The sequence below is a fragment of the Pongo pygmaeus genome, chromosome 5, assembly GCF_028885625.2.
Source record: "Pongo pygmaeus isolate AG05252 chromosome 5, NHGRI_mPonPyg2-v2.0_pri, whole genome shotgun sequence".
In the NCBI taxonomy this organism is placed as follows: Eukaryota; Metazoa; Chordata; class Mammalia; order Primates; family Hominidae; genus Pongo; species Pongo pygmaeus.
This window is the reverse complement of record NC_072378.2, coordinates 111653098-111668384: the sequence shown is the minus strand read 5'-3', so window position 1 is coordinate 111668384 and position 15287 is coordinate 111653098. Positions and strand designations below refer to the sequence as shown.

At 43.9% G+C, this 15287-nt stretch overlaps 1 protein-coding gene across 6 annotated transcripts in view; it reads left to right on the top strand.

The window, feature by feature from the left end:
* FYN (FYN proto-oncogene, Src family tyrosine kinase) overlaps positions 1–15287 on the top strand; it is a 217372-nt gene that overhangs the window by 194602 nt on the left and 7483 nt on the right. For all 6 annotated transcript variants that reach the window (XM_054491040.2, XM_054491039.2, XM_054491036.2 and 3 more), the window contains one exon: positions 9424–9555. In XM_054491040.2, the coding sequence (XP_054347015.1) occupies positions 9424–9555 (132 nt within the window). The remainder of the gene's footprint in view (positions 1–9423; positions 9556–15287) is intronic.

Below are 15287 nucleotides of genomic sequence, written 5' to 3'. Positions count from 1 at the left end.
TTTATCTTTTTAAAAAAACATGCAGCTAAAACTTTATGAACTTGAAGTAGAAGTTTCAACAGAATGCGTCACCAGGGATAACTGGAAAACACCCAGTTGTATTACTTCAGAAGCATTTGGGAAATCTGAAAGTCATTCCCTTGGCCTAGTGTGAAAGTTTTGAGTTTTGCTTTGCCGGGTTTCAGTGGGTTTGAAATCATTGTTTTGTTTAAATAACCACAAAGTTCCAGGTCAGGTCAGCTTTGATTTTGCTTCTTTCACAGGATATCCTGTCCTGGTACCGCCTTGTCACCTCCCACTCCTGTAAACCAGATTTCTGTTATTGGCATTGTTTGTGATTTTTTTTTTCTTTTATTACCCAGAGTAACTTTCAAGTTGAATTATTGCATACTATTAAATATTGGATATAATAATTTGCAGAGTTAGTGGCTTTATAATTAAAAAGGGCTCTGGGTGGCTCCTTGGTTCAGAAAAACAGTGTCCGTTGTTGAAGTTAATGGGTTTCCTCCTTGAAAATGCTATTAGGGCACAGCTCAGATTCTCTGTAGGAAGGATTTGGCTTCTTTTATTCAATACTGATTTCACCTTCTCCACCTTGGCCTAGTTTTTTAGCCAGAGGGGATATTCTCTGAGACTATGGAATTGGCCTGGTCACCAGGAAAAATGAAAAAGAGAGAGACTTGGCAGTTCAGCTCTCCAGTGATGTGAGCTGAGCCCACCCAGGCCTGTCCTGGCCCCTGCCCTGACCCTCCCCACTGCAGGGAGAGCCATGGGTCATGCTGCATCATTCCAATGCGGCTACCTCTCCCTGAAGCCCTCATCTCCTCATCTCATGTTCTCTTTTCCTCTCTCTGCTGAGCCCTCTTCTTCCTAAAGGCATTGCCACCATTTAGTTCTCTGTTGGGTTTGCCTGTAAGCTCTGTCTCCCTGGCTGCCTAGAAACCCCAAGGGCAGAGGCAACCTGTGCTTGGTTTTCCCAGGAGCGCCTCACAGGGTGCTGGGGACATCATGGACCCTCAGAAGATTCTCAGTGATTGGTTGATGAGTGTTTTGATGAGGAGGGTTTTTTCATCTTCTTTTCCTCTTCTGATATTTGGAAAGCTTTGGCATTGCTGATGGCATTTGCCAGTGCAACTCAGTGACTTTAGGCCTTTACTATCTGAATAAAATAACAGCTGGCATTTATTTAGCTATTACCAGGTACCAGACGCTGTGCTGAGCCTTTTACATCAACTGTTCTTCCCACCACAACCTTAGGAGGTTATGATCCCCAGTTTACAGACAAGGAAACTGAGACTTAGGGACGTTTTAAATGATCAACCAGCAAATCCAGTGTGCAAGCACAGGGATACCTGACTCGGAAGCTCCTTTCCTAAATGATCATACTGGTCCTTCCACAAGTGACCACTCAATCCCAGCTCAGCCCACAATCGGACCACTTTGCATTGTCACTGAAGAGCATCCACTCCTCGTTTCCTGGCCGGCTTATGTACTCTTACTGCAGGAGGTGATTTGGCAGCAAAAGTATCTGCAGTCTTCATTGGAGCATTTGAAATACCCATGCCATCATCTTAATGTATGAAAACACATAAAGAACAGGAAGTAACTGAGTCAAGTAAGCTGTTTCTATTTGAGGCAGAAGTGAAAAACAGATTACCTGGCCACTAGGGATAGAGGGACTTCATTAACTGGAATGTGGCCTGGGGCTTGGGATGGGCCATCCTGACATAATGACTTTGGGCAGTCATCCTGTTGGCACTGAAAAACCGAGAGACTCAGTCAGGCTGTGCTGTCGTATGAAAGGAAGATTTTATTCCTATAACTTTTAAGAGTGAAGAAAATTATTAATTTATTGTATTGACACTGTATTGACACTCTTTGCGTTTAGTTTAAGTCTGTGTAAAGGAAGAGAATTACTTTGACCGTCAGGGTGTCAGATAACTTACTGCCTGGCTGGACCCTTTAGCTAGTTAGAGCATTTATTGCTGTTTAACCAGCCTTAGGCAAGTTGCTATGAAGAAATATGTGTCTCCAACCTCAAAGGATTTGCATTCTATTTAAGGAGATTTTTAAAATAACTTATGAAAGAACTAGTAAAAGGACACAGAGGAGACATGGACACAGTGGAACAGTGTATAGTGTTTATGCAGTCAGGCTCTGGCACCTTCGGTTCAAATCCCAGTTCTGCCATCTACACATGTCCTTTGTTTGGCACATTGCTTTCCCCTCTGTGTTCCGTTTTCTCATCTGTAGAACAAGACTATTCCTGGCATCCACCTCATGTGCACAGTGCTTTGTATGCCTGACTCTTAGCAAGCGCTCAGTGTATGTTTAGCTGTTGTGGTAGCTGCTATTATCAAGCATTAAACTGTTGTTTCTAGCACTGGCGCTAGGTGAATTGGAGAGATTAGTGAAGGCTGGAGTAATCACAGATGGCTTCATGAAGGAGGTGGGACTGGAGCTGAGGAGGCTTTAGCTAAGCAGGTGAAGGGAAAGAGAGCATTTCCAAAGCCAATGTAAAAGAAACAAGTGTGAGCATGCTAAGTGCAGGACACAGGTTATAGTAAAGCAAACTGAACTAGATTAACTGTGTTAGGGGTAGCAAGAACCAAGTTAGGTCAGGCACGGTGGCTCACATCTGTAGTCCCAGCACTTTGGGAGACCAAGGCAGGAGGACCACTTGAGCCCAGGAATTCGAGACTGGCCTGGGCAACATAGCAAGATCCCATCTCTACAAAACATAAAATTAAACTTAGGTGCAGTGGCTCATGCCTGTAATTCCAGCACTTTGGGAGGCCGAGGCGGGTGGATCACCTGAGGTCAGGAGTTCAAGAGCAGCCTGACCAATATGGTGAAACCCCGTCTCTACTAAAAATACAAAAATTAGCCAGGCGTGGTGGCGTGCACCAATAGTCCCAGCTACTCAGGAGGCTGAGACAGGAGAATTGCTTGTATCCATGAGGTGGAGGTTGCAGTAAGTCGAGATCACACCATTGCACTCCAGCCTGGGCAACAGAGCGAGACTGTCTCAAAAAAAAAAAAATTAAATTAAATTAAAAATTAGCCAGGCATGGTGGTGCACACCTAGCATCCTAGCTACTCAGGAGAGGCAGGACGCTTGCTTGAGTAAGCCCAAGCAAGAAGAGCCCACAGGGGAGACACACAAAATGCTTGGAAAGAAAGGAAGGACATGGGGAAGAATAAACTCAGAAAAATAATTCATGCATTTCTCATAGAAATGTTTGAGCTTTGCAGGTTGGAATATGCTAAGTTTTACTGCTTTGTTACCGAGATTATTGGTATTATTCACATGTGAGAAGTGTGCTAAAATAGTACAAATGTACCCAGAGCCACTCGTTAAGTAAACATGACAGAAGTGACAGTGGAAGCATCATCTACCCAATTGCTAATTGCTGACACACACCCATGGGCCTTGAAATGTCACGATGCTTTTGAAGAGTTTTGAAAAGTCAAAACACTTTTCCCATTCTGTCTCATCATAAATCATTCTCAAGGTAATGATGTGTTATCTTCCATGTTTTAAAAGACAGGGGGAAAGAACGACGTGGGAAGTCATCGCACTTCTGCTCACAGCCCAGTGACTTTCTGTTGCGCTTAGGATGGAATCCAAAATCCTAGGGCAGCTTACAGAGTCCCACAAAATCTGTCCTTGTACCCCATCTTATTATTCTTCATAGCACTTTATTGTAGTTGACATATATAATAGCCATTCATTTATTTTATCTCCCTCAAACTAAGCTTCCAGCTCCATGACTGCCAGAGACTGTGTTCACTTTCGTCCTCCTGGCACCGAGTGCAGTGCCAGGCACTGGGGAATACTCCAGAAATACTTGTGGTAGGAAGAAAGAACAAGCCAGCCCAGCAGTGGTGGGTGTTTGTGTTGTTATTTCTGTGGACAAACTTTGATAACTGAATAAATCCACAGCCCTCTCCTTTCTCTTGCTTGAAGCATGGATGATTATTAACTTTATTTTAAATGAGGAAGACCAGGGCTCGGTGAGGTCAAAATGGTTGATGTCTAGTCACTTGCATTTATCCCAGTCTATTAAGAATTTATTCTTAATCCAGTCTATTAAGGATTTTCCACTTTGTTTCACTGTGAACCTCCCAAGGCCCCTTGCCACCTTGACTTTCTGCTGTTGTAACTAACCACCCCCATCCCCAGCTGCACCCCAGTGAACTGGGCCCCCTTGTCCTCAGAGAACAAAGTAGGGGGCTCCCCCACTCAGATACATTCACTCCGACCCAAAGGGGATCTGAACACACTTCCTTTGGCAGTGAAAATGCAGGGTTCTCCAGGTGTTTTAAGTTTCATTAGTGTGTGGCTGTTGCTTTTCTATTTCAATTGGCAATTCTTAGACTCTTAAAAGGGCATCCAGACAGTGACACTGGTGCTGTCACCAAGGACAAGTAGAGGACTCACCAGAGGGCAGGGAACTGATAATACACTCTGTAAGGACCTGTGGTTATTCAGCCAAAAAGGGAAGGGCTGGGAGGGCTGTCCAGCTACTCATTCATTCATTCAGCACCTGTTTATCAAGTGCTTTCTCTGCACCAGACACTGTAGTCAGTACTGGAGATGTGGTGGCCATCCAGGAAGACGTGCTCCAGCACTCAAGCACAGTATTTATCTGGGACAGAGACAGCCTTCAGACAATTCATGCATTCATTGCACTTTAATAATAACAGCTTCGTTAGGCAATATTTACTGAAAAAAAGCAGTGACAACTACAAAGAGGGAGGTGCTCTGGCAGCATAGAAGTAGGAAACCTACCCCAGTCTTTAGTGATCAGGCAAAGGTTCCCTGTGCAAGTAACACTTTGGCTAGGAGCAAAAGAGGAGTAAGAATTAGCCATGGGGTAAGGGCTTTTGACAAAGGAAATAGCCTGTCCCTGAAGCAGGTAGGAGCTTGGCATTTGCAAAGCAGTCAAAGAAGGGCAATGGAGAGGTTGTAGAGGAGAGAGGAGGGGAGCAGAGGAGAACAAGTCTGGGATTAAAAGAAGCAGCTGGGGGAGTAGGTAGGGACCAGATTATGCATGTAGATTCTATTAGAAGGCTACTGTAGAAACCCAGGGGGGGCATGCTGAGCAAGCGAAGACTAGAGGAAGGGTAGTGAATTCAAGAGCATGAAATGGTCAGGATGTAATGGACCTGACATGGGCAGGGACAAAGCAGGAGGGCACAGAGATCGTTCAGTAAAGATGTATTGACCTCCTTCGATAGACAGGCCCTGTGCTGGGATCCAAGTGTACAGTGATGAAAAATAGTGTCCAGGTGATGATGATTCTCGGGATTCTGTTACCACCAACTGGGTGGTTTACAAAGTCACCAAGGATTGAGAAGCCAAATTGTGGGGAAGATAAATTTTGGATGTTACGTTTGAGGGGCATTGACTTGCATAACCAATTTCCCTCTCAATTGTCTCTCCATGATGGAGAGACAATTGAGAGGGAAATTGGTTATGCAAGTCAGGGACTCAAGAGAGAGATCCCATCTGGTGATATAAATGCAGGCATCATTGGGGTCAAGACAGTCATTGGAGCCACGGGAGTGAATAAGATCCCTGATGTTACACAGAGTTTGTGACCACTCATTTCATATCTCAACAGAATTCAGAGAAACAGGATTGAGCTGTATATCAGAAATTATTTAAAACATCGACACATTTATTCATTACAGGAATAATTCGGCCTAAGGCTAACTGGTCTTATATATGTTCCTGGGAGTTAAATGACTAAGGTACAAAGATCCTCTTACCTGGAAGTTCTAGACATGGGCACCAGTGACAACACCAGGTTGTCAAGTTTTCACCATGACAAGTCGAGGTTTCGGCAATGAGTTTACCTTGGGAGTTTGGTAAAATTTGCAAACAGTACTTGGAAAACATTCAGTGGAAAAGATGCTTCCAAGTACACACACCATACACACACGTACACATATTATGGCCTTTGTGTACTGGCTTATCCTAAAGAATCCTAAACTGTTAAGCTAATTCAGTAAGAAATGACAGAGTGGTCACTTCTTTTTTTGAATTCATGTAAACATGGAACAAGTACAGTAAGTGTTACAGTGAAGCTCAAGATATCAGTGACATAGATGATCATTACCTGCATAGTTTGCTCTGTTTCCTCTAAATAAAATGCAGAGGAGAAAACTGTTTTCATATCTAAATCCTGCTCCCAAGCAGAAGAATTTCAAAGTGTGAATCAGCTAGTTACATAACAATACCAAGTTAACTGCATTGCAGTTCTCCTGATGTTTTCTCCATTGTTCTGTAAGTCCATACTACTTAGAAAACCACTTTGATTCTGACTTTTTGCCTGTCAGAACTTTACTTTCAAAGGAAAGGCAACGTTTACACCCAGGAGATCCTTCCTTCAAGGTGTCTGAAGTCTCCTAACTTACAGAGCTCACTGCAGCAGCCCTGCAGCAGGGACACCTGTGGGATTGTATAGGTTATGTACTACACAACCTTAGGGATGCTGTTTTCATAGACTGGGGTTTTACACTGTGCAACCTGCATGGCTAGTTGTAAAGACACCTGCCAAAAATCCCCAGTTAACTCCACCACATTTAGAGCTGCATTTTAGGGCCAATAGCTTTGTACCCTCAGGAGGTGGGAAGCCAAGATAAGGGGAAACAGAAGTAATGAGATGTGTCCAAGAGGAAGCAGGGATTAGCTCTTTTCAGTAGAAACCTCAGTTAATCATTAATACCTTATTGCTGCTTTGATTTAACCTTTTGTCTTCCTTGAAAAGGAAAATGAGTTATCTATAAAGAAGCTTCTTTTGTCGAAAGCAGCTGCTGTTTTAAGACAGAGAAGAAGCAGGAGAAGTTGAACGAAGACATTCTTTTTTATTCCTCCAAATACATTATAAATACATTGTTTGGTATAAATATAGTGCTTGCCTTAGAAAGAAAATTAATACAAAACAAATTTAAGTAAGTTCCGACTAGTAGTAAGTCAGACCACATATCTACAAATGACTTCCTTTCAAAGATTCCTTACATTAATGCAGCCTTTAATATTTTTTGAAGGTTTATATATTATAATCCTTATTGTAGATTATAAAATGAGAAAATAATAAAGCTGACTAATGCAACTGGCTGATACTGCCGTTGGTTTTTTTAATCTGAAATTATGAAATCCTTTGGAAAATCTAACATGACAGTATCCAAATTTTAAATAGTCGCTTTCAGCAACACACACACCTTCACCAATGTTGAGTAATTCGAAGAAGGGGAAAAACAACTCCTTTGGTTGTCATTTTATTTACAGATTTGTCTGCACAGCAGAGAAAAATATTCCATTTACTTCAGAGATGGTCAGAGATTGCCAAGCCATTTGGCTCAAGAGATGGTTTAAATAGGAATGAATGTAGTATACCTTTAATTCTCTGAAGTAAGAGAACTCCAGCTGAGGTTTGGGCCAGGGCAAAGTCTGCTCTCAACACTGAAGAAAATCTATCACATTAATCTCAGTGGCTCAGAGTCCAAAGCTGCGTGAACAGAATGCTAAAGGATAGGAAGTGTGAGAAGAATGCTTTGAAAGAAACTTTAAAAACAAAACAACCGACTATTCAGAGAATACCAGGTCTTATGTGGAATCATCTAGCATGTAAGGAAACATTTAAATAATTATGCCTGAGAAACATAACTAATTAAAAATAACGCCATGCATAAAAGGAAAACTATAGAATAACTTTTCTGCTCCAGTGTTAATGTGAGATGCCTCATAATGAAATAGTAGGATTTTTTTTTTTTTCATTTCATTTCACACAGACACATGAGAGATGGAGAGGAAAATTATATTGCCTGAAAATGCCAGGGTAGATTTACTAAAGATGTTATCATATGCTGTATTTAAGACAAAAATCTAATTGCTGTAATTTATCATACCTCTGGCTATTAAAACTGTGCCAATTTAAATATTTTAATCATTCGCCACTTTTGTACTTGGTGACTTTTTATAGAAGATTCTATGAAACATTCTGATTTTGTCAGCCTTTGTATGATTTTCAAGAGCTCCTTAAGCAGAATGAATATGCTTTAAGCATGTAATTGTGTTTCCATAAGTAATAAAAATTCCTTGTGTTTTTCTTTTAGTTTGTTCAGTAAAATACCTGGAACTGCTTTATAATTGCTGAGCCGAATGTTTGAGAGCACAAGCTGCTGAATCCCTTTTATTTTATTTTATTTTATTTATTTATTTTTATTTTATTTTATTTTATTTTTTTCTGAGACGGACTCTTGCTCTGTCACCTAGGCTGGAGTGTAATGGCACGATCTCGGTTCACTGCAACCTCTGCCTCCTGGGTTCAAGTGATTCTCCTGCCTCAGCCTCCCGAGTAGCTGGGACTACAGGCTCGTGCCACCACGCCTGGCTAATTTTTGTATTTTTAGTAGAGACGAGGTTTCACCATGTTGGCCAGGCTGGTCTTGAACTCCTGACCTCAAATGACCTCCCGCCTCTGCCTCCTAAGGTGCTGGGATTACAGGCATGAGCCACCACACCTGGCCTGAATCCCTTTTAATTCCCTGCACACACATCAAGCTTGTAGAAAGCAAGATGGACCACACCCTTCCTTTTGGTTTAGAGAAAGGATTCTTTAAATGATCAAATAAATTTTTGAAAAAAAAGACTCCATTGACTTTGACATGAGTTTGCACCTTGGTCTTGAAAAGTCAGAGACTCATAAGACAGTCATGGAGGCAGAACTGCTCTTTAAAAAACAAACATTAAATAGTACTCTTGCTGGGTGGTAGAAGAAAAAGTGGTAAGAAAGTGATCTTACATTATGGAAGAAAAAACTATCCCAGGAGTAAAGATGGCCGCTACAGGGAGAAAGAATGGAGGAAGGACAGCAAATGTGGAGAGAGAAGGAGCTGGAGGCAGATTCCTTTCCCTGCTGTGGGTGTGGGAGGCCTTTGGGAAATCTAACCCATTTCAGCAGAACACATGGGCAGTATCCAGTTGTCCCCACCCTGGGAGCAGCTCAGTGGTTTAATCAGGTTTTGTGTACCCAGTGAGACCACACTATCTTATGTACCCAAGGACTCATGAGAGCAGCATTATGACTAAATCCTATGTATGTTTATTAAAACATAGCATTATTTCAAAGTTAAATACATATATAATTTTCCTAAATCACAAGAAACCAGGGTTTCTTCCCCCCTTTATTGAGGTATTAAGGTGCTTTGAGCTGGATTACTTACGGTCACACAGCCAAGACCAGACCCTACATCTTCCCAATCCCAGCCCATTCCTGCTTCACCTCCTTTCTGTCTTCCCCTCTAAACCTGCTCTCATGAAAGTAGCTTGCCAAGTGCCTTTCCCTCCCACACCCCATGCCCATTGCAGTGCCCTCTGCCTGATGAATAACCAGGGTGTTCATTCTGCAGGTGCAAAGTTCCCCATCAAGTGGACGGCCCCCGAGGCAGCCCTGTACGGGAGGTTCACAATCAAGTCTGACGTGTGGTCTTTTGGAATCTTACTCACAGAGCTGGTCACCAAAGGAAGAGTGCCATACCCAGGTAGGAGCAGGGCCTCGCAGACATGGGCCTGAGATTGGAGGCTTTTTTGACACCATTTGGGGAGACTTCATCCACTTTGCTTTCTAAGCCCCATCCTCAGCTTTCTGCTGAGCTTGAGTTTGAAGAACGCGGCCAGGTATTCAGCCAGAGAAAAGCAGAACTGGGAGCTACCATGTATGTAGACAAGCAGCCACCATGAACTGTGTTCCAGGATTAATGTAAGTAGCAGCTGGTCTAAATGCTTCAGTCTCCCTCCAGTTCATAGAATCTCTCCTCTCTCAGTAGGAGTATGTGTCTGTGGTTCCCAGAGCAGAAATGTCACTGGCAGTGCCTCTGCCCAAATGGAGTTTGCAGACATGTCTGGGAAAGAGAAGGAGAAAAGCCCCACTGCTTTTTGATTACACTGTAGCACTGACCCATGGAGTGAGCCTGGCAGGAAGGTGCCAGGACCTGTGCTCTCCGCAGGACCCAGCTCCAGATGGCCAAAGGAAGCAGAGGCACATGCGAAATGCAATTTAGAGCCCACTCACTGCCTGTTGCTGAACAGTCAAAACATGCTATACCAAAGCAAGTATAATGTAAAGAAACTGGAAATTCGTAGACTCTGGAATGTTTCTGGATTATCAGATTTATGCTCTCCAAAGAAACCGCGAGTTTGGCTTATCCATGCTTAAATTGATGAACGTCGACAGATGGTGACATAAAGGACACCCATGCCATTTCACCTCCACGCTTTAGTGGTTATAGCACAGGGACGATCAGCTTTTTTGAAATGTTAAGGACATATTTTTCAGTTACTGCTGAGTGAAGAAAGAACATAGCTCCCCCTCATTCCCTGCCTAAGAAAGGAGCTTAAAGAAAAAAAAACAAACAGTGATAGAAACGATAGTGAAGATTAATGAGGAATTTAGGTCTCTTGCAAATCCTGGGTTTGTAATCATATCTTTGCAGTCAGAGGAGCCAGGGAAGGCAGATTAATTTGTAATCCCTTTGTTTCTTTTTTATGATTGTTTCTGGTCATCTTCAGAGAACACAGAGAGGGACACATCAAGATAATCTCGTTCTGGGTTGGTGTAGTCTTGAGACTCCTAGGAGAGCCAGGTTGACATGGAGGCAAAATTGACAAATTCCTGGTCTCTGAGGTGCCGGCACTGGGCGTTTAGAGATGCGGGTGTAAGTCAGTTTTATTGATGCTGCAGTGACTGCTGCTCCCGGCATGCACACACGGGCAGACGCTCCGGGAATCGCCAACCAGCACAGAAGAAAGGGCCGCCCTGGGGGATGGAGCACAGCGTGGGTGTTTCTGAATCGCTACTCAAGGGGGGAAGTGTGCGGGTCTCCGGAGGGCGAAGATGTGAAGGCATCTCTTCTTTATTTATTGTCTGAATTTTGAACTGATTTCTTCCTGATCCCCCCCAGGTTTATAGTCACCCTGTGTGTTAAATGCAATTGGGGAGAAAAGGTTAATGTTGTTTTGCGTTTCTGTGAAGCCTTCTCTTCCAGTAATACAAAGCAGCTTTTTGTTTCTCAGGGTCTCACACAGAAACCAAGACAAAGGGGTGGAGGTGGGGGCCTTGGAGAAGGAAGGCAGGTGCGCGTTTCTGAGGGAGTCTTTTGTCAGGTTTGGTTTTAGCATAAAGAAAATGGCCTCATTTTACCACTTAGACCAGGATTCATTCATTCAGCGTAGCTTCAGTCACTGTGAACTGTGCCAGGCATTTTCCTCTATCGGGGAGATAGTGCAAATAAGACCGTCATACTCTCAACAAGCCTTGATTAGTACCTGCCTCAGGCTAGGCATTGTTAGCACAGTGGGCAAGTAAATAAATTTAGTCCCTATGTTCGTGGACATTACAGTCAGATAGATAAAATATGCATCAAATCCAGGAAGAAACCAGCCTTCTTTATTGCTTGTTTATTATTAGAGGAAGTCATCCTGAAGGGATGGATTACTTGGCTTTACCTACTGTGGGGCCTAGATCTTCATTCTGATAATGGGATCAGGGACGCCTGATCCAGGTATCCACACACAGCAGGTCCTGAGAGGGACTCTTCATGCCGAGTCCTGTGAGGATGGCAGAGGAGTTTGAAGTGAGAACTAACTCCAGAGGCTCCTGCAGAGAGAGCTGTGAGCAAGTGCTGGTCTGCAGTGGGCTCTGATAACTGCCTCTAGCTCTGGAGGAGTGCTGGAGAGAGGGGGCTGTGTAAGGAAGGCAAGTAAGCCAGACCTTGGAAGCCAAGTAGGGTTTCCTCAAGCCCAGAAGGCGGGAAGAGCATCCCAAGGTCTGGCACGTGGGAAGGCACGTAGGCCTGGGAGGACAGTTCCAGGGACCACAGGATGAATCTGAGAAGATGCCATGTGCAGGGGCACACCTAGAGATGTGACTGGAAAGGTGGCCGAGAGCCTGCGTTGGGGCCTCGCTGGTTGGCAGTGGCAACCAGGGAACCGTGTCCTCATTGGGGGTGTTGTGAGCTGGTCCTCATTCAAAGAAAGCCACAAAAAATTGTTCCCAGGCCTGTTCCTAGCCATGGGTTCTTTCTGGGTTTTGCTTTTTAACATAGCTATAATCCTATTTAGTTGGGTTTGTGAATCCAACAGAAAACTCTTCTTGAGGGAGAAGCTTTTACAGAGGGATTCCAATTATAGGATTATTACCCTAACGAAGGATAATAATTCCTAAATAACAAGAGGTTTCACGAAGCTTCCTTCAGATGTCACTGTGAAAGCAAAGAAGGACCTTCCTCTCTGCATTCTTGCTCTTTGTTGTTGTGGCAAGTCAGTCAGTGTGTGCCGAGGGGTCCTTCTCAGCTTCCCACGTTGTGTCTTTGTGCCTGTTGCTGGTACCTCAGGACAGACTCCCAGTCCCGGTCCGTCATGATTTCCATTCTGCATTTTGATGTAGTCATGTCTCATGTCTCAGTTGGCTAGAGTATATTTTGAAGTAATTCTTTTTTGGAGAACAGTAGATGGTGGTACATTTTTCTGAGTCTTCCATACCTGAGAATAGCCTGCTGTTTCCTTGACACATAAGAAAGCTCCTTTGGCTGGTAGGTGAAGATGGAGGTGCGGGATGAGGGAGTGACATATAAATTGGTTTTATAAAAGCTTTCCAGGCATCTTTGCCCAGTGTGAAAGAAGGTCCAGAAGTGACAATCCCAGAAGGAACTTAGAGTGGAGTATGTGAGGTGTGACCAAATAAAGGGCAAAGGGAGGCGGAGATGTTAGAACATTGGCAAGTTGTGTGAGAGGAGTGGACAAAAAGGAAGGGAAGACGACAATCTCAAACTGAATGAGAACCTGGAAGCCGAAGGAAAAAAATACTGAAATACAATGCTGAGATTAACAGGGGGGTGGTAGAGAAAAGTTACATCACCTTACCAGATGAGGAAGGTTGCTTTCGAGATGTGTAACAAGTATGGATGCAGTTCCAAAGAAGAGCTCCATCAGTTCCCTGCTAGCAGCCTGAGCTGAATGCATTCTCTGCATTGCAGTCTAGCTTGCTTTTCTGCAAGCAAGGATTCAGAAGCATTCTTTACCTCAAGATTAGAACTGATTTCATACTGATGGATTGTTGTATGTGAGAAATAAAAACACTTAAGTAAAAGCAGTTTTCTGGGGTTGATGCATAAAATCAGAGTTACACATTTTTACCTGTCGTTTCACCTTTAAAACCTTTCTCAAATCCTTTTCCCCTCTGCTTCCAGTTTCTCCCCACCTCCCCACCACCCACCCACCCACCATTCTATCATTGTTGCCAACAGAGTTAGTATCCTAGAAAACACAGACCTGGTTATCTCACCCTGCTAGTTAAAAACGTCCATGGCTTCCCTTTGCCTTTCAGATAAATCCTAGAAACCGTAATTCTACATAGTTCTTCATAACTCTTTTTCTGCAGTCATTCCACAGATATTTATTGTGCACCTACTATATGCCAGGTACTGTTGCAAGCACCAAGAATACAGCAGTGAAGCAACAGACAAATGCTGCTGCCCTCATAGACTTCCATCTTCATTGAGGAGACAAACAATAAACAAAGATAAATAAGCAAAATATATTGAATGTTTGCTGCTGGTAACAGCTAGGGAGAAAAATAAAACAGGGAAGGGGAGAGAGGGGAGAGTGGCAAAGGAGCACCTCACTGGTGAGTAAAAGACCTAAAGGAAGCAAGAATCCAGCCAGGTGGGTATCTGGGAGCACAGCCTTCCATCAGGGGAAGGGAGAGTGCAGAGACCCTCCAGAATCAAAGGAGGCCAGCATGGCTGGAGCAGAGGGAGCAGGAGGTCCCAGAGGCCCCAGGAGCAAATCAGATAAGGCCTTTCTAGCTCATGGTTGGAACTTTTGCTTTTACTCTTAGTGAGATGGGAAGTGAGGGGATTTGACTAGGAGAATGACATGATTTCTCTCTTGCTGTCTTCCATCCTTCACACGTTACCAAGACACGTCAAGAGATGTCTCTTGAACATGCAAGTCTCTCTTTGTGGCTCCCCTGTCTGCCTCAGAACCCTTCAAAGCCCAACTGAACATCGTCTGCTTTGGAAAGCCTTCCCCATGTCCAGACCAAATGGGGTGCTCCTTCTGCTTGCCTCCATGACACCTAGCCTATTTCTGTTGGGCCCACTGTTTGTGTGTCTGTATTTCTCAGCAGCTTCAGAGAAGGGAGTCCCTTTGATGGATTCCCAAGGTCCAGCACAGGGTCCACCCCATAGTAGACTGTCGGTAAGTATAAGCAAATAAATGAGTGAATGAAACAGAAAAAAAAGAACTCACCTATGAGGTTTTTGAAACAAGGTTTTTAAATTTAGCCCATAGCCTGCAAGGCCTTTTAACTGCATTCCATCATCTTCACACATAGATATATATTTTCCTAGCCACAAGGTGGACTCTGTCCTCAAAGTTCTTCTGGAAAGTTGACCCTGTGATCATTTCAAACATCATGTTCCAGCACTATTCTAGGCAGAGTGTCCTGGCCATTCTGTGCCCTGGCTCTTAACTGAACACCTGTTTTGTGGATTTGGCAGGACCTGGTAGAACAGGAACGCTTTCTTTTTTTTTTTTTTTGAGATGGATGGAATCTTGCTCTGTCACCCAGACGGGAATGCAGTGGCATGATCTCGGTTCACTGCAACCTCTGCCTCCTGGGTTCAAGCGATTCTCCTGCCTCAGCCTCCCAAGAAGCTGGGATTACAGGCACCCGCCACCACGCCCGGCTAATTTTTGCATTTTTAGTAGAGCCAGGGTTTCGCCATGTTGGCCAGGCTGGTCTCAAACTCCTGACCTGAGGTGATCCACTCTCCTTGGCCTCCCAAAGTGCTGGGATTACAGGTGTGAGCCACCGCGCCCAGCCAGGAACACTTTCTTAAGCAAACCACACTTATTCATTCATTGGAAGCACTTTCAAATCATTCAACAGGTGACTTTCTTGAATACATCTAGTCGCTTGATAATGACCTGAAGAAATAAGGGAAATTAATGAAACTGGTGGCTTTTTCCTTAAAGGATTCCAAGTGCCACTCTGGTCCTCCCTCTGCCTTAGAGCCCTGAACTGTAGATACGTTTTCCTTTGTGTTCAGCATAACAACAGGAGCAGGTTTTTCATGGGAGAAGAAAGGGTTAGGACTCTCCAACCAGGAGGAGACTGGGAAGCCGAATGAAAGCTCTCATCTTAGCCGAGGGTGCGTGTCTCTCCCTGGCTCGTCCACAGTCCCTGGGGTTTTTCCTGCAGCTCATCATG